This window comes from Carassius carassius, chromosome 34 (assembly GCF_963082965.1).
Source record: "Carassius carassius chromosome 34, fCarCar2.1, whole genome shotgun sequence".
In the NCBI taxonomy this organism is placed as follows: Eukaryota; Metazoa; Chordata; class Actinopteri; order Cypriniformes; family Cyprinidae; genus Carassius; species Carassius carassius.
In genome coordinates, this window is record NC_081788.1 from 23,013,535 (window position 1) to 23,031,943 (window position 18,409).

Here is an 18,409-nt window from a genome sequence, read left to right on the forward strand (position 1 = left end):
TATGTTCAATCAGTCATTTAATGTTTTTGCATATGTCTGGTAAATCAAATCAGGAAACAGTATGGGTGGTGGAAGCTTGACAATGTTTAATACATTTTTTTTTTACTTCCATAATGATAACAGCAATAGTAAAAAAGAAAAACACTACATTTTTGACTTAATTTACTGTGAATCCACAGTCAGAGTGGAATGATCAATCTCGATCCATTTATGAAAAAAAAAAACTCTACAAAGTATAAAATCATTTTCTCTGTACAAGTTGCATGTTTTTTCGTATGCAATGCAAAAGATTATAACAATTAAAAAGCATTTTCAATCCATTGACATTTTAAAAAAATATATAGTTGCCTTATTTACAAAGGCTAAACAATTCCTGTTCAGGAAAGACAGGAAAAAAAACTGATTTGCGTTATGCAACTATTTATTAATCTTCTTTTTGTGGAACATGTGCTTCTTTTTGTTCATCTTGCCAGCGCCCTGTGCTGCTTTTTCTGCCATGATCTCTTGGTATTTCTTTTTGTTGTAGCTGAAAAGAAAAGAGGCATTTCATAACATGACAATTCATTTAAAACAATAATGAGAACAATCAATAAAAAATGTTTATGAATTATTTATCTCAGTTTACTTTAAGGCTGAACGATTAATTGCATTTGCGATAATATCGCGATATGAGAAAATGCGATTTTCTAATCGCTACGTGCGCGATTTGAGGTGGGCACGTGACGCGAGCGAAAGAGCGGAGAACTCGGCTGCAACAACTTTTCATCCTGTCAGTTCATCTTTAACCTGTAGCGCAATGGCCTCTGCCTCGACGGAACAGTCAGTAACTGACACAGCTGCGACTTTAATCTCAAAGAGGAACAGCACGTCGGTGGTGTGGAACTATTTTGGTTTCAAAAAAGAAGATGCTGCACAGCTTCAGGTGTTATGCAGAGCATGCCGTGCTCCCGTTGCGACTTCACGGGGTAACACTACAAACTTGTTTCAGCACTTAAAAAAATACCACAAATCAATGTATGACAGTTGTATGACCAAAATACCGAGCACCAGTGCGCCAGACAGGCCAAATACCTCAAGACAGGGATCACTGACCGAAATGTTCGAAAGTGTCACTCCGTATGAACGTAATTCAAAACGGCACGGGGAAATCACTCGGGCAATAACCGAGTTCATAGCCAAAGATATGATGCCTCTCAGCACGATGACCAAGCCTGGATTCGTGGCATTGACATATACGCTTGATAAACGGTACAATATACCCTCCCGTACATACTTCAGTCAGACTGCCATACCGGAGCTGTACAAAAAGTGTAAAGAGAAAGTCGCCGCGGAGGTTAAAACGGTGGAGTTTTTTGCTAGCACTACAGATATGTGGTCAAGCCGCACAGCTGAGCCTTACCAGAGTCTTACAGTCCATTTTATTGATGAAGATTTCAACCTCAGAGCTCGCTGCCTACAAACTACCTACTTCCCAGACGACCACACAGGGGAAAATATTGCAGCCGGCCTGAGAGAAGGGCTTGCCAGCTGGGATCTCCACGAGGAGAATCACGTCTGCATCACGACGGACAACGCGTCAAATATGGTTCTGGCTGCGCGGCTTAATGAATGGACGAGGCTCCAGTGTTTTGGGCACAGATTACATCTTGCCATTGGTAAGTTATGTCGCGCGTGTGTGTGTGTGTGTGTGTGTGTGTGTGTGCGTGCGCGCAAAAGAGAGAGATGCGTCGATTAGTAATAAGCTGGATACAAATATATAAATTATGTGTAGTTGGGGATTCATTAAATTAATATTTCCTCCCACTCCTTTTCTAATATGTAAATTGAAATATTATGTTTTGATTTTATGTCTGTTGTGGAATGGCCACCTGCATTTTTGTTTTTTTGTTTGTTTTTGTTTTTTTACATGTTCTAAATAAACACAAAAAGTGTGTGTGTGTGTGTGTGTGTGTGTGTGTGTGTGTGTGTGTGTGTGAGAGAGAGAGAGAGAGAGAGAGAGAGGACAGGGGTGTGGATGTGTGCATTTTAGAATGACAGAGAATGTGAGTGTGTAATAGTGATAGCCTTGAATCACAAAACTCAAATTTAATTGTGTGTAATACACTACTTTCTATTTCTTTCAGAAAATGCACTCAAAGATGACAGAGTGTCAAGGGCAACAGCACTGTGCAGGAAGCTGGTGGGACACTTTTCCCACAGTTGGAAGAAGAAGGCAGCACTGATGGAGGCACAGAGGGAGCTCAAACTCCCTGAGCACAACCTCATAACGGAGTGCCCAACAAGATGGGGATCTAAAGAAATGATGATTGCTAGAGTGCTTGAACAGGCCAAAGCCATTTCTCAGGTATTGTCTGGAGATCGATATGCACGCTCCCTCATCCCAACCTGGCAAGATATTGATGTGTTGGAGTCGATTCACAAGGCACTGCATCCTCTACTGGAATTTACTGATGCTCTTTCTGGAGAGGAGTATGTGAGCATCTCCTACCTCAAGCCAGTTCTTCACCTTTTTGCCACATCAGTCCTGGCTGAAGATGCTGAGGACACTGACCTGACTAAATCAATAAAAACCAAAGTCCTAGCATACCTCAATAATAAATATGGAGACCCAAACATCCAGGAGCTTTTGGATGTTGCCTGTTTCCTGGACCCTAGGTTCAAAATACAGTACATCAGTACTGACAACATCCCTGCTATCAAGACCCGACTGAAGACAGAGATGGTAGACTTAGCACAGCGTACATATCATCGGGTAAATGATAATTATGTATTTCACAAAAACACAATTTTTCTGTAAAATCTAACTGGAAAACTAATGGCTGTTGTTTTTATCTAATAGGAGAAGAGGTCTCGTACTGAAACTGTTCAGATGCCTCAAAGTGCACAGCCCTTGGGGGAAAAGGCGAAGAGGTCTCTTGGCAGTTTTTTCAAGACCAGTGCAGCCTCTCCTTCTTTGCCTGTTGAAGATGTCGCAGAGGCAGAGTTAAACAATTACCTGATGACTCCTACCATTGATGGAGAAGATGATCCCTTGGCTTGGTGGAGGGTGCACAAGATCAGCTACCCACAGTTGTGCATCATGGCCCGCAAGTATCTTTGTGTACCTGCCACAAGCGCTCCCTCAGAGCGTCTTTTTAGCACAGGAGGGAATATTGTGACTTGCACTCGCTCATCCTTGAAGCCAGCAAAAGTCAATATTCTGGTTTTCTTAGCAAAAAACCTGTGAGCCACTGAGAACAAAACTGTTGGATCATTATAGCTGGCAGTGCCATACTCGTAGTGAACTTTAGTCTGTGTGGTGTGTTATTGTTGTGTACTTGATAAGTGAGGTTGATCTATTCCAAATTATAATATTCAAATAGTTTTTGTCTAATTTAAAAGTGCATTTCTCCATTTTTTTATTTATAACTTTATTTATTTTGATTTTACTAAATATTTTCAAAGCAAATGCTGTTGCAGTTGTGTGAAATGTTACTGACTTTGGAGCAGTAAGATAATTATTATTTTTAATTATTTTTTTCTTCAGACTGTAAATTTTGCACACAGTGTTTACAAAGTGCGCATACCTTTGTTTAAATTATTGAAATGCACAGTGGCAAAGCCATAGATGTTTCTGCAACGAGCAGTTCAATAAAAATGTCATTTATTTCAAGTCATACATGTTTTAATTTAATTATAACAAATAGGCCCAGCCTATGGGAAAGAACATTTCACACTAAATGCATCTAATATTGTGTTGGTCATATTTAAATAATTCATTACGTTTTGTTGGGGAAAAAAGAGGATAAAAAAATCTTTACAAAACAAATCGCATATTAAATCGCAATCGCAATATTGGGGAAAAAAATCGCAATTAGATTATTTTCCCAAATCGTTCAGCCTTAGTTTACTTCATATAAAAGCTAATCAGCCACAGTTTTCTTACCTTCTAAACTCTGCGTCAGCAAGCAGCTCTTCCACAATGGTCCTTTTCCTTTGTTTCTTAGGGATTCTTGAACTATAAAAGTCTACTGGGTTGTCAACCACTGTACCAACCTGAAACAAAAAGAGCAAAACTTTACTCAAAAGAATAGAACAATAGGCCATTGTCTGCTTTCTTTAAACATGTATGCCTGTGGTTAACTGCAAAGTCAGTATTTTGATAACCATTCTCATTTTTCATTTTCAATTGTTTTTTTTTTCGTCTTATGAACAATGGCTTTTTGAAAAGTTGCTTGAGGGGAATAGTCTGTTGCTGATAAAAACTCTCCAACCCAGGGCTGGGTGGTGTATCAAGTTTGTATGATAGATCCATATTTATTTTTTATAAGCAAAGTGGTATGCAGCAAAGTTTACATTGATATACAGTAGTTTGATACGAGCGCATCTCTATAATAGCAGAGGACACAGAGTGAGCTACAGCAGGGAAAGAGCATAATTCAATTTGTCCTAAATACAAGACATGCTTTATATTAAGAGTTTTAAGATAACTCATAAGATAGTTTACACCAGCACTGACTAGTAACTAACTGCATGTAATACAAAAAATACTTGTAATTAGAATTAATTTAATCAAATTATAGTTACATTTTTCTCCCTAATTGCCTTTTTTATCTTTAAAATATTCCTTTCTGAAATAACCTACTGCATATACACTCACTGGCCACTTTATTAGGTGCTTGGTAACACAAATTGCTAATCATCCAATCACATGGCTAGATGTGATGCTAGATGTGATGAAGACGACTTGCTGAAGTTCAGACCGAGCATCAGAATGGGGAAGAAAGGGAATTTAAGTGACTTTAAATGTGGAATGGTTGTTGGTACCAGACAGGCTGGTCTGAGTATTTCAAAAACGTCTCATCTACTGGGATTTTCACGCACAACCATCTCTAGGGTTTACAGAGGTTTCTCAGAAAAAGAAAATATCCAGTGAGCAGCAGTTGTGAGGACGAAAATGCCTTGTTGATGTCAGAGGAGAATGGGCAGACTGGTTAGAGATGATAGAAAGGCAACAGTAACTCAAATAACAGCTCGATACAACCAAGGTGTACAGAATACCATCTCTGAACGCACAACACATCAAACCCTGAAGCAGATAGGGTACAGCAGCAGAAGACTACACCGGGTGCCGCTACTGTCAGCTAAGAAAGATTGGACAATTGAAGACTGGAAAAACGTTTCCTGGTCTGATGAGTCTTGATTTCTGCAGCAACATTCAGATAGTAGGGTCAGAATTTGGTGTAAAGACCATGAAAGCATGGATCCATCCTGCCTTGTCTCACCAGTTCAGGCTGGTGGTGGTGGTATAATGGTGTGGGGGATATTTTCCTGGCACATTTTGCGCCCCTTAGTACCAACTGAGCATTGTTTAAATGCCACAGCCTACCTGAGCATTGTGTCTGACCATGTCCATCCCTTTATGGCCACCATGTACCCATCCTCTGATGGCTACTTCCAGCAGGATAATGCACCATGTCACAAAGCTCAAATCATCTCAGGCTGGTTTCTTGAACATGACAATGAGTTCACTTTACTCAAATGGCCTCCACAGTCACCAGATCTCAATCCAATAGAGCAGCTTTGGGATGTGGTGGAACGGGAGATTCGCATCATGGATGTGCAGCCAACAAATCTGCAGCAATTGTTTGATGCTGTCATGTCAATATGGACCAAAATGTTTCAAACACCTTGTTGAATCTATGCCATGAAGAATTAAGGCAGGTCTGGAGGCAAAAGGGGGTCCAACCCGGTACTAGCAAGGTGTCCCTTATAAAGTGGCCAGTGAGTTAAATATACATCTTCCAGTTTTGTGGACATTCACACAAAGACCAGCATTTCTCAGTATTTAAACATTGCATCAACTGCTGACGGATACCTCCATTTATATTTGAATTATAAATCAGTGAGTTATCCATTTATTACTGTCTTTGGAAGGCTTTTGTAAAGGAGTTAGATCAAAAGCAATCAAAAAGTAGTCTGATCAGTCTGACAGACAGATGTATGCTTTTCCTCAATGCATAACTTACATTTCACAGTCTGTAAATGTTAGAAAATCATGGAAATATTTCCATTTTGCTGTCAGGAGCCTCCTGCCTGCGATCCTCCGCTAAACTTCACAGACTTCAGCAAAAAGATTTGTGCGCCAAACAGAGAGCACAATAGAATAGGAGCGCAATAATTGAGTCATATGAAGAAATCATAATGGAGTAATCAAAATATAATGCAATTAATCTATGCTCTTGTATTCATTTTATTTTTAGTTAGTGAATTGAACTGCCGTTTTAAAAATCATTTTGTTTTTGGATTGTAATGTTCGAATGTAATGTGATTTTAGTTCATATTTTACACAACCTACTTTCACTACATTTGTTTTCACTGCTTTTAATATAAACATTGATTTATTGGACAACACTGGGCAGCATATTAAAAATAATAATATAAAACATCCTGCCCAATGTTGTCCAATGAAACAATGTTTCTATAAAAGCACTGAAAACAAATATAGTGAAATGTGTATATTTTTTAATCCAATTAGAAAATAGATATTTACAAAAGGTAGATATATAATAGGTATATACTTTATCACATTTAAGCCAAAAAATGCAGAGATATGATTTTTTTGGCCATATTGTCCAGTCCTACATCAACCAACCTGAAAGTACTTGGGAAATCCTTCTCTGTCGTTCTTCTTGTAGAAGCGCTTTGGGTCCATGGCTGAGCGCATCTTAAGTGCCTTCAGGTCATTTTTGAGCTCTTCTGTTAATTCAGGAGCTCTCATGTTGAACCAGCCATCACCAGTCGTCTTTTCTCTTTCCGCCTGTATATGACAAATATCACACAAATAAGATTAGTACATTGCTAATAAAGTCTTCCTGATTTAATCAAAAGCATGAGAATTACAAATTTCATTAGCTAACACTACTGCTATAATGACTTGATGTCATCAGAAATCATAACCATTGCTTGAGTATTAAAGATTTAAAGTGACACACTACCGCTCAAGTTTTTATCTAACCAAGACTACATTTATGATCAAAAATACTAAAATAATAGAAATGGTGAGAAATATTATCATTTAAAATTATGTTCCTGTATTTTAAAAAGTAATTTATTCCTGCAATGGCAAAGCGAAATTTTCACCAGCCATTACTCCGATTTTTAAAGCCAAATGATCCTTGAGAAATCATTCTAATGTGTAAACATTTGTATAACAGTTACATAATATTTTTCTTTTCTGGGAACCATGATACATTTTTAAATAGACCTTTTTTGTAGCATTATAAATTACTTTACTTACCGACCCCAAACTTTTCAACGATATTGTAAGTTTTCAAGATGAATTAAAGATTAAAAGTGTAAAACAGCTTTCCCTTCAAGGAGACACAAAATATGAGACCATAAATTACTACATGAACTGGTGTACCCACCTTGCGCTTGAGTTTAGCAGCATGTTTAGATTCACTGTATGGAGGCACGGCATCTTTCTTCTCAAAATCCGCAACGATAACACTCTTCTTCAGCAACTATACAATGAATACAACATTTTTTTATGCCCTTTAGCTTAAATAAGCATTACAGCTGTACAGAAAGCTTTGAAATGTCATCAAATACAACCAATGTTTCATCCAGAATAATAAATGATTATTTACCTCATCCAGATCGTTCAGGTCCTTCTGGCTTTTCGAACTTTTGGAAAGACTCTTTGGCTTGTTGTTGCCATCAAAACTGATGTACAAACCACCAAGTTCCTTCATTTTCAGACCTGTGTCAATGGCACTAGACAGCTGCATCCTGAGCAAGAAAAAAAAAACAGTTTGACATTTTCAAACTAAATATAACTTAAATATTATATATATATATTGAGTGAAGAGTTAACAAATATTTAAGCACATATATTCAAAATCAACACAACAGCAGTAACAAAAACAACTTACAGAGGCTTTTTGGGAGCAAATAGCACTTTTGAATCTTCGTCATCATCGTCATCTTCATCCTCATCAACAAAATCCTCCTCATCTTCTTCCTCGGTTTGCTTGGAATCAACATAATACTGGTCCTTAGACTGTAGTCCAGGTTTAGTGTCTATAACAAACAGTCCGTTACCGTGTGCCTCTGCTTCTCCTGACACCTGATTTCCATCGGGGCACATCACATCGTCATCACTCTGCACATCTTCAGCTTTATTTGAACAGCCTTCCTCCTCTGAAGACAGACCTTCATCAGCACTGTCTTCATCGTCACTGCTGTCGAGTAAACTGATCATTTGTTTCTGGGGAGGAGATTTCTTAGACGTTTCCTCTGTGATGGTCAAATTTGTTTCAGTGTGTGAGCTTGTAGAAGGGCCTTCAAGGTCTTTCAATGTTACACAGTCACTTTCGGTTGTCCTAACGGTGTCATTAGCTTCCTCATAAACGATCACACCTTTGTTTTCACAATAAACCTTGTCCTCATGCTGCTCAACCACAGCTGGTACAGGATCTTCTAGGGTGGGTTCTACCACACCCTCCTCTTGGAGTGTCAGTGTTTCAGTTCCACTGTCCTCCACCGGCTCAACATCTTGCATGCTGCTCTGGGGTTCCTGCATCTCAATGGCCTCAACCTGATCAAGAACTACAGTGGTATGTTCAGCTCCCTCCTCAATCATGGTGCACTCCTGAGCTTCACTGGTGTCCATGGTCATGGTGCTGTCCAGTTGATCTACTGTGTCTTCAGCTTTCTCTCTTTCAGGTACTGGAATACTTTCATGATGAGGTTTAAGCCCCTCACCTGGTTCCTCAGGCATGGCAGCAGCTGTTGTAATGGTGTCACCTACATCTGAAGCCACTTTTGCTTTACTTCTTGTCCTGGTTACAGGAACCGCACGGCTACTACTTGCAGACCCAGTTCGGCTACTACAAGGAGTCCCCCTTCCTCTTTGATGGCTTGGGCTCCCCTGAGAGGTGCAGACATCAGTAGCTGCAGATTCTGAATCAGATTCACCAACCAGAGTGTCAGGTTTGGGCTGACGCCTGGTGGATCTCCACGGACTCATGCTGGGACCAGACCTGTATCCATCAGAGTCATTTTTCTCATCATCTACCGTTTGGTGCCTACGGCTTCTCGTCCTGGACACTGGAGAAGAAGGGGTGTCTGTGGTTTCCTCAAAGCTCAAAGGGATCGGCTCAGTCGGTTTTACCTTCTGGTTTCGTGTAGATCTGCGGACTACAGATCCACGTAGGCCAGAAACACTGGAGGAGCATGACTCTGGTTCAGATGAATCTGCTTCTGTGGAAGGAACAGCAGTCTTCCGATGGCTCCTTGTTATTGGACGAGTGTCCATAGCTTTAGTGACAGATACAGTAGAACTGCACGACTCAGCCCCTGAGGGATCATCATCATCATCCTTTGTGGCCTCTTTTGCAGCTGCTGTCAGAACGCATTTCCTCAGGCTGCGCCGAGCTCTGCGAGAATGGGTTATGGACACCTCAGATGAGCAGGATTCAACTTCTGATGCCTCGTCCTGTACCGTGGGCTTCCCCCTGACCGCAGTTCCCCGTCGAGTTCTAGGTGTCCCCTGTACTTCAGAAACTACAGAACAGCAGGACTCGGACTCAGAAACATCAGCTTCATGGGTAGAGTTTGGTTGCTTTTTGTCAGCAAGGAGACGTGTGGATCTTCTAATGTCACACTTTGGCAGACTTGCTGCTGAGGAAGAGGGAGTGTCGTCATCCTTCAGCTCATCTGGCTGGGAGTCGCCAACAAATTCGGATTGGGACTGATTTTCTTCCATTAGCGTTCTTCGGCGTGTGCTTCTGGTTGAAGGAGTAGGCCGCTGTGAGAACAAGAACATTTGCTTCGGATTGTTCAAGGACTTCTTCTAAGAATATTTTTTTATAGATATTTGAATTGATATGCACTAAAATTTAAATACTAATCATACACGACCAATCAATTTACTAACCCAATCTGTAATATTACTTTAAGTTAGAATAATAGCTATTTAGTAGGGCTGGGATAAACGATTATTTTTTAAACGATTAATCTAGCGATTATTTTTTACGATGCATCGATTAATCTAACGATTAATTTTTCAGACCGATTTGATTTCGATTATCTCCCCATTAATTGACTACTAACAATTTATACATGTTGTTTTACATATCTGAATGAAAAAAACATCAATTCCTTAACATTGCAATATATGTTTATTGCTCTTAAAATTACAAAATAAAAGACTGACTAAGAATGCATTACTTTGCACTTGTATAGAGATAGCATTCAATAAAACCTTGAAACCTTGAAAACACATAGCTTACAAGCTTACTGAACACATAGGGCCTAGCTTACTGAAAAAGGAAGTTCTTTCAGATGAAAATAACAACAACTTTAGAGCAATTGAAAGAATACAGTATGTAAATGTAAACTTGAGGGCTTTAAGCTAATACAGAGAGTGCTTTTACAAAACAAATCAAAAATTAACAGTGGGAGCCAGCAGCCTGTCATGGAGAAAAAAAAAATCCAAATACTCCACGTGAAACTTTGGCGTTCCGCCCTTTTTCTATCGTGTCTAATGATTTTGGTTAATATGCACAAGGGAGGGAGAGAGCAAGAAGCGCTCGTGTAGTTTGAATACTGTGAGTGCGCGAGCAACTTTGGTGTTTCGCCCTTTTTCTATCGTGTTTAATGATTTTGATTAATATGCACAAGGGAGGGAGAGAGCAAGAAGCGCTCGTGTTGTTTGTAGTGATGTGTCGTTCTTGAACGATTCGTTCATTTTGAACGAATCTTTAATGTGACTCGGGAAGAACGAGTCGTCTCGGGGAGTGATTCGTTCAGTCGCGCATGCGCATTATTCTATAGGTTCTGTTCTAGTAGTAGTGATTCACCATACATGTCTATGGATTCACCTGTCAGTCAATGGAGTCTTGAGCCGGAAAGAGAATTGATTAGTTCATAGTTCGGGTCTATCGGGTTTTTGACTCGTTCCTTAATCACGTGACAGCCCCATACGCTAACCCAATGCAGTCTGAGCCGGAAAGAGAATTGATTAGTTCATAGTTCGGGTCTATCGGGTTTTTGACTCGTTCCTTAATCACGTGACAGCCACATACGCTAAAACCAATGCAATATGAGCCGGAAAGAGAATTGATTAGTTCATCTCATGAGTCTTCGGGTCGAGTCATTCCTTAATCACGTGACAGCCCCGTACGCTAAAACCATAGACAGTAAAAGAATGCAGTATTGAGTCGGAGAGAGAATTGATTAGTTAATCTTTCGGTTCTTCGGGTTGTTCGTTCTTTTGGCTAGAGTAATTATTAAATCAGATTGTCTGTATAAACCATACTTTTGTAACATATGACACTTTATAAACATTAAAAAACACTGTGTACATACTTTTGAATTGTTGTTTATTGTTTATTTTTGTGCCATTAAAGCTTTGTAACAAAGAGGACAACTATTCCAAAATAAATCAAAATAATAAAAAAAGTATAATAAAGATAAAACTAAAAGATAATAAAGCCACAGGGTCTAATAACCTTAACAAATGAACTTTAAAAGTACAATATAAAAAAAGAAAAAAAAGAAAAACTAAATATTGCACAACAAGCTTTGCTTTTTTTTATATAATAATTTAAAATGAATACATTTTAAAATAAATAACACTTTTGTGCCAAAATAAAAACTTTATATCAAAGAGTATAACTATTCCCCAAATAATTTTAAACCATTTAAATAAAAATAAATGAAAATGAAGAGATACTAAAGCTACGGAGCCTTATAACAATAACAAATTACCTTTAAAATCACAACAACAACAACAAAAATATTGCACAACAAGCTAGTCTTTTTCTAAATAAATAAAAATAAATAAGCTTTAAAATAAATAACACACTGTGGCTATATTTTTAGGACTTGCTTTAAGGCATGTTTGCATTAAAAAAAAACAAGCTCCCTGACCTTGGATGGGCTGAGTCTGTTTCTTCTATCTGAGATAATCTGCCCAGTTTTAGAAAAAATTCTTTCAGATGGCACAGATGTGGCCACAATGCAAAGTCTTGTCTTTGTGACTTCAGAAAGGCTTTTGTATACTGGTGAACATCTCCTCCACCAGGCCAGAGGGTCTGATGTGCGGGGTAAGAGTGGCTCTGCAAGGTAGGCCTGCACCTTTATAGCATCTGAGGTCTTAGAAGAGGTAGCAGAAGGCCTCAAGCTTGCTACCCTCTCGTCAAAGTCTTCCCAAAACATGGCCCCTGCACTGGCAGTAGCACCAGGATCTGAAGTATCCTCCTCACTCTGAGCTGGGTTAAAACTGTTAAAGCTGAAGTTATCATAACCTTAATGTTTTAAACTAACATTAATAATTCAAATTCAAAATTTTATTTGCTTTTAATGTATATGTCATTATGTCCTTTTTTGAGCAATCTTCTTATACATATATTACACCAATATGTCAAGTCTGCCTAGGAAAAGCAATTATTATACTAGCAAACTCAAATTGAAGTAAAAATGAACAAACTAGTATAAATACTTTTTATTGTAAGCTTGAATTATTATATTATTATATAGCCTAGTGTTTATTTACCGATAGACAGTCAAAAAGACAAATTAATCAATATTTTATTTATAACAGGGTTTTATTTATTTATAAAATAATAACAAAACACAGATCCTCAACAAACAGTAACAAAAACACAGTGACAGAAATAGCGTATGGGTCTGTCACGTGATTAAGGAACGAGTCAAACTCGACCCGAGACCCGAAAGACTCATGAGATGAACTAATCAATTCTCTTTCCGGCTCAAGACTGCGTTAGTTTTGCGTATGGGTCTGTCACGTGATTAAGGAACGAGTCAAACTCGACCCGAGACCCGAAAGACTCATGAGATGAACTAATCAATTCTCTTTCCGGCTCAAGACTGTGTTAGTTTTGCGTATGTGGCTGTCACGTGATTAAGGAATGAGTCAAACTCGACCCGAGACCCGAAAGACTCATGAGATGAACTAATCAATTCTCTTTCCGACTCAAGACTGCGTTAGTTTTGCGTATGTGGCTGTCACGTGATTAAGGAATGACTTAAACCCGAGGACTCTTGTCAGATAAGAGGTGAAGTGAGCTAATCACAGACTGAAGACCCAGGTAAAGAAGGAATTTTTTTTTCTGTATCTTATAGCATTTTAGTTTTGTATTGTTTTTAGTGGGATCAACGTTTGCGTAAGTACTAGATGTGTTGGGGAAGTAACACATAACATTTTCATTACATTTTGCTAAAATGAACGAAATGACTCGAAAAAAGATTCGTTCATTTTGCTGAACGAGACTCAAAAGTCCGAGTCGGTAAAATGATCCGAACTTCCCATCACTAGTTGTTTGAAGACTGTGAGTGCGCGCGCAGCCGGGGCTCTCTCTTGTACGCACCCTGTCACTCACCGATCAAATAAGGCTTTGACAGCCGCCAAAATAAAAAGATCAATGCAGAAAAACCCCTGGATTGGTTATATAACGTTGGACAGAATGTTGATCCGGCCATCGCGTATATTCAGCGCACATAAGGTAAACGTTCTGCAAACGTTTTTTAGAGAAATAAAAACAGGTCGACGAATCGATGCGCATATTTTGCGTCGACTTATTTTTTGCGTCGACGTCATCGATGACCTCGACGCGTTGTCCCAGCCCTACTATTTAGTGAACAAACATTATAAAGTTATAGCTGGATTATTTACAAAATGAAAAGAAACTTAATACAGAAATAAAAGTAGACATTGCTCAGTGATGGACTGACAGTTTATAATTTAAAGCTTGCATTAGGTTTGTTTAATCAAGCGGAAAGCTCTGCTCTCTCTAATGAAGCCCATATGGAAGGGACTTAAACTGTAATTCGTCAGCTGGCTGCAAAAGGGAGTCAATCCTATAGACTCCAGGGGCGTAGGAGCCATTATACGTGAGTTTTGTCCCCCTCACTATTTCCCAATGTCAGATTTTGTTTTGCATTGCCTGCCTTATCTCTGCCGATTTCAGAGTCTCCAAATTAATCCATTCTGAAACTTTTAAATGCATATTTAATTTTTTTAAACAAAATTATAGGCTTAAGTGCAGGTTCCGAAAGTTGGTCGTTTTGTCGCTATGGTTACACACACACACACACACATGCACCGTTGGCGGTGCGCTCAAAGTCTGTCAGTTGTGCAGTTACCCAAAATCTCCTGAATGAAGTTAAAACCCATCATGTCACTGGATGAAATAAAATCGACTAGCAAAGATACAAGAGGCCGTCTTATAAACGAGTGTGTGAAGGATATTGTCATTTCGCCGTAAGGTTTTGATGGCGTCATTTATTTATAAGGAGGGCAACACTCCAGTCCAAAAGGTGGAGCTAATGCACATAAAACGGTTTATTTTATGTATGGTTCAGCAGCCAGTGTTTATTTCTTGTATGTAAATGTAACCAACCGTAACATAGTAGAAAAGAAAAACGTGGAAGTAAAAATACAGAAATAAATACTGATCAGTGATAACATTTTTGGTGGTTTTGTGTGCATTTTGGCGGTTTTTGAACAGTTTTTGGGCTGGAATACATCAGCTGGATCTGCCAAACAGATTTGGACGGTTGATTTTTTCACGTTACAGCTACCGTTAAACAACAATTTTAAATCACAGACGCACTTTGTATTTGAGGGAGATTGATCAGTTTGATCATTAGTTTTATTGTATTTTTAAAAACTGTCAAATTTAGCCTACTTAGAAGCAAATTATTTTATTTTATGTTGTGTAAAACAGGCAAATGATAGCTAATTAGTCAATGTGAATTCAATGTGCCATTGATACGTGTCCATAAACTATGTAGAAGTAACATTAGTCAAAATGTTCATACAGATAAGTATCCTACAATACTTTGAGAGGAAGAAGACAGAGGAGAATGAGCTTGTAAGTTGTATGGATAGCTACATACAGTATATTCTAAAATTCACATAGTAAAAGTACTTTAGATCAGTAAAATTAGGCCATCAGAGTTTGCATTGAAACCAGTTCTGTGTCCTCAAACATGTTACTTTCCTAGACAGGAGATGAAGAGACCACAGAACAGGGAGAGTTATGTCCAAGTGAGAAACGGGTAATGGGAATATGACAGAATGCTAATTTTTGTAGGATAAAAGAATACATGGGAACTGTGTCCAACTAATTTAACTAGTTGTTGTTATGATTACCGTATTTTCCGGACTATAAGTCACTTTTTTTTCATAGTTTGGCTGGTCCTGCGACTTATAGTCAGGTGCGACTTATTTATCAAAATTAATTTGACATGAACCAAGAGAAATGAATCAAGTTAAAACATTGCCATCTACAGCCACAAGAGGGCGCTCTATGCTGCTCAGTGCTCCTGTAGTCTACATGTACACTGAAAACATAGAGTGCCCTCTCGCGGCTGTAGATGGTAATGTCTTCTTTTGGTTCTAAATAAATGCAACTTATTGTCCAGTGCAACTTATGTTTTTTTCCTTGTCATGACGTATTTTTGGACTGATGCGACTTATATTTAGGTGCGACTTATAGTCCGAAAAATACAGTGTATATATTTAAATGTAAAAATAGTTTATTGCTGAAGCTTTATAATGAAAAGCTACAAAGGGCCCTTTGAAATCCTTTTTTTTTTATTCCAATTTTGTCAATTCTGTGATATTTTGCATTTAACAGCTGATTCCATTTTTATATTTCCACCTTTACTGCATTGCGTTTACTGTAGTGGTCCACAGATATTGGCTTTTTGATGGCCGATGCCGAAATCATAGAGAGCAGGGTGGCTGATGGCTAATATAAAGCCGGTATATATATATATATGCGAGTAGTGCTGTGCAGGTAAACCTCACTCCCTGATCTCAAGAGACGCACTAGCGACAGACGCTAGTGGCTGTAGCCATTTAGCCTCCTTGTTAGTGCGTCCGCTTCCCTACCGGAGGTTCGAGTTCGAGCCCCACTCGTCGCGAGTGCGAGGAGCGTCAGAGAGGACCCGGGAGAGAGGGGTTACATTACATATATATATATATATATATATATATATATACTTTATATTTATTCTCATCAATATTTAATAAATTAGAAAACAAATGTTCATTAGGAATGAGCATTTAAGTGCTTATATATAAATATATATAAATCTGGGGATTTCCCCCGAACCCCCCTGGCATTTACTGTCCCCCCCAGGTTCAAAATCGCTCCTACGCCCCTGATAGACTCCCCATGTTAAAATGTCCAAATTTAGAGCATAAAATGCATGTTTACAGCCTGGTTCAAAAAATGATTTTGGTCTATATAGCTAATTTTGCCCTTCATGACAACTGTGAGGGGGTCATGGAACGCACTGGTGACCTATCATATCTGCGCGAACAGGGTGCGCAACAGTGTTGCCAGGTTGGAAATGTCCAAGTATCGTACCAGAAGTTCAAAATTATCGTATTTGGAAGAAAATTATCGTACACGAGTCAAGAGTTATTTATCTATTCTAAACCAACAACATTTTGACACGAACTGCAAATTACCACAAGGCATATTGTTGGACGGAAGCAGTGAGACAAAATACTATCCCATTATTTTCAGTGACTGTCTGCGTCGCAGCGCATATTAAATCATATTAAAATTATTTTTAACACTTGCTTTGTCCCGTCCAGTGAAGAAGGAATTTAGCTGTTTCTGCGTGGTGCAGTTAACTCCACATCTGAGCCACTGTCATCGGAAACCTGCATGTTGCCAGATGTTGAAGAAGTTCTTGCTGTCTTGGACCCAACTAGTGCTTGTTGGCTTTAAAGCAGGGCACTCTCCTGCATTCTTAACACACCCTCAGGTGCACACGAACGCATTTAGAGTGTCTGTAATGAGCCGATTTTGTGTATGAATAAAGAAGCCCTATGACTGCAACCATCATTTAAATTTTCATAAAATTCTGAAATTATCGTACATTACGGGATTATTTTTCATTATTGATCGTACAGAGGTTAAAATTATCGTACAAATACGATAATTATCGTACGTCTGGCAACACTGGTGCGCAAAAGTATGGAAATGCATACATTGATAGGCAAGGTAGGGCAGCCAATCGTAGACCTCGAACCGAGTGCTAGAACTTTTTGGGAAGGGACTTTCAACCAGCATAACTAAAACGCTTTTGAACCAAATTACCTACCCTGAATTTAACCATATTTTAAAATATTTATATTAATCACACATATTCTGGGTTTTATGTTTTTTTTTCCACCAGGGATACTGCTTTAACAGTTCTACATAACCTAATGACATAAATATTTATCAGAAGGAGTGACGTTATTTATGGTCATTGTAAAGAAAACTAACATAATTCTAACATATATGGCGGGGGGTGGCTAGATGTTCTTCCTAACAGGAGCATCACACATGGTGAGACTGCAGACCAAAGATACACGTGCAGCCTGCCTTGTTTAGTAACATAAGTGCCAAGTCGAGGAAGAATGCAAAACAGGCGACATAAAAATATTAACGGACACCATTATCTAATTGAATATGAACGTGATTTGTTAGTCCAACAGGCTTCACACACTTGCTCGGGCATGTATGGACACATGCGGCGACTCATCTTTGCATTAAAGTACATACAACGCTGCAATTACAAGCCCACACTGACGCTTGCGGACAATATGTGGACTAATACTAACCTACTTTATAACCCTAACGTTACATACCGTGGTTCCAGAATTTTCATCGCTAGTATCTTTCACAGGGGAGCCCACGCGTGTTCCTCTCCTGGTGGCCACCATCTTGCCACTATAATGACTCTAGACGCACTTCCGCTTTCGAGACGCGTGGCTACTGGAATGCGCAGGCGCAACTAATCGATGCAAGAAAGCATCGCTGAGCAGGGACCAGGTGCAGAAACAGACACTGAGTTAAAACTGTGTCTTAAGAACTAAATGCATCAAATAATAGCTAGCCAAGAGGTAATGACTGACCAGTTTTGAAGAAAACATTTTGTATATGACTAACTTTTTAAGTCTAGTCTAAGCGGTTTATTCAACTGACCCCAGCTATGAGTGTGAGATTTGAGTCGCAAGTGATGATATGGATTTATGTCTTGATTTTACCTTCTAACCAGTTGTGCTCTTGACAGACACTATAAAAAATAATTAATTCATACATTCATTTATAATAATAATTATACAAAAATCGAAATGTAAAAACCTTTGTTTTCGCTAAGGATATTGTGTAACTAACGTATAAACACTGAAATGAATGAAATCCAATGCCAGTCCATGTTCAGTTTTCAATTCCTAAGTTTATAAACCACATTAAAATGTTTAACACAATATGGGAAAATAGTAATTACATGTACAGTACATAAAAGAAAATATCTCATATATGATTGGTTCCAACAGAACAATCATAATTATAATTAATAAATAACAAAGGTAAAAATATATATTTTC

At 38.6% G+C, this 18,409-nt stretch overlaps 2 protein-coding genes across 2 annotated transcripts; one reads left to right on the forward strand and one right to left on the reverse strand.

Moving 5' to 3' along the window:
- Positions 1 to 17,808, reverse strand: LOC132114764 (deoxynucleotidyltransferase terminal-interacting protein 2-like). Its single transcript, XM_059523079.1, has 7 exons — positions 17,669 to 17,808; positions 7,917 to 9,793; positions 7,632 to 7,773; positions 7,410 to 7,505; positions 6,635 to 6,799; positions 3,926 to 4,035; positions 1 to 526 (listed from the first exon to the last, which is right to left on the reverse strand). The coding sequence occupies exons 1-7, from the start codon at positions 17,741 to 17,743 to the stop codon at positions 418 to 420; spliced, it is 2,574 nt and encodes an 857-aa protein (XP_059379062.1). The 5' UTR covers positions 17,744 to 17,808; the 3' UTR covers positions 1 to 417.
- Positions 707 to 3,871, forward strand: LOC132115235 (E3 SUMO-protein ligase ZBED1-like). Its single transcript, XM_059523621.1, has 3 exons — positions 707 to 1,655; positions 2,124 to 2,752; positions 2,840 to 3,871. Exons 1-3 carry the CDS (start codon positions 797 to 799, stop codon positions 3,224 to 3,226), a joined length of 1,875 nt encoding a protein of 624 aa, XP_059379604.1. The 5' UTR covers positions 707 to 796; the 3' UTR covers positions 3,227 to 3,871.
- Positions 17,809 to 18,409: the final 601 nt, after the last annotated feature.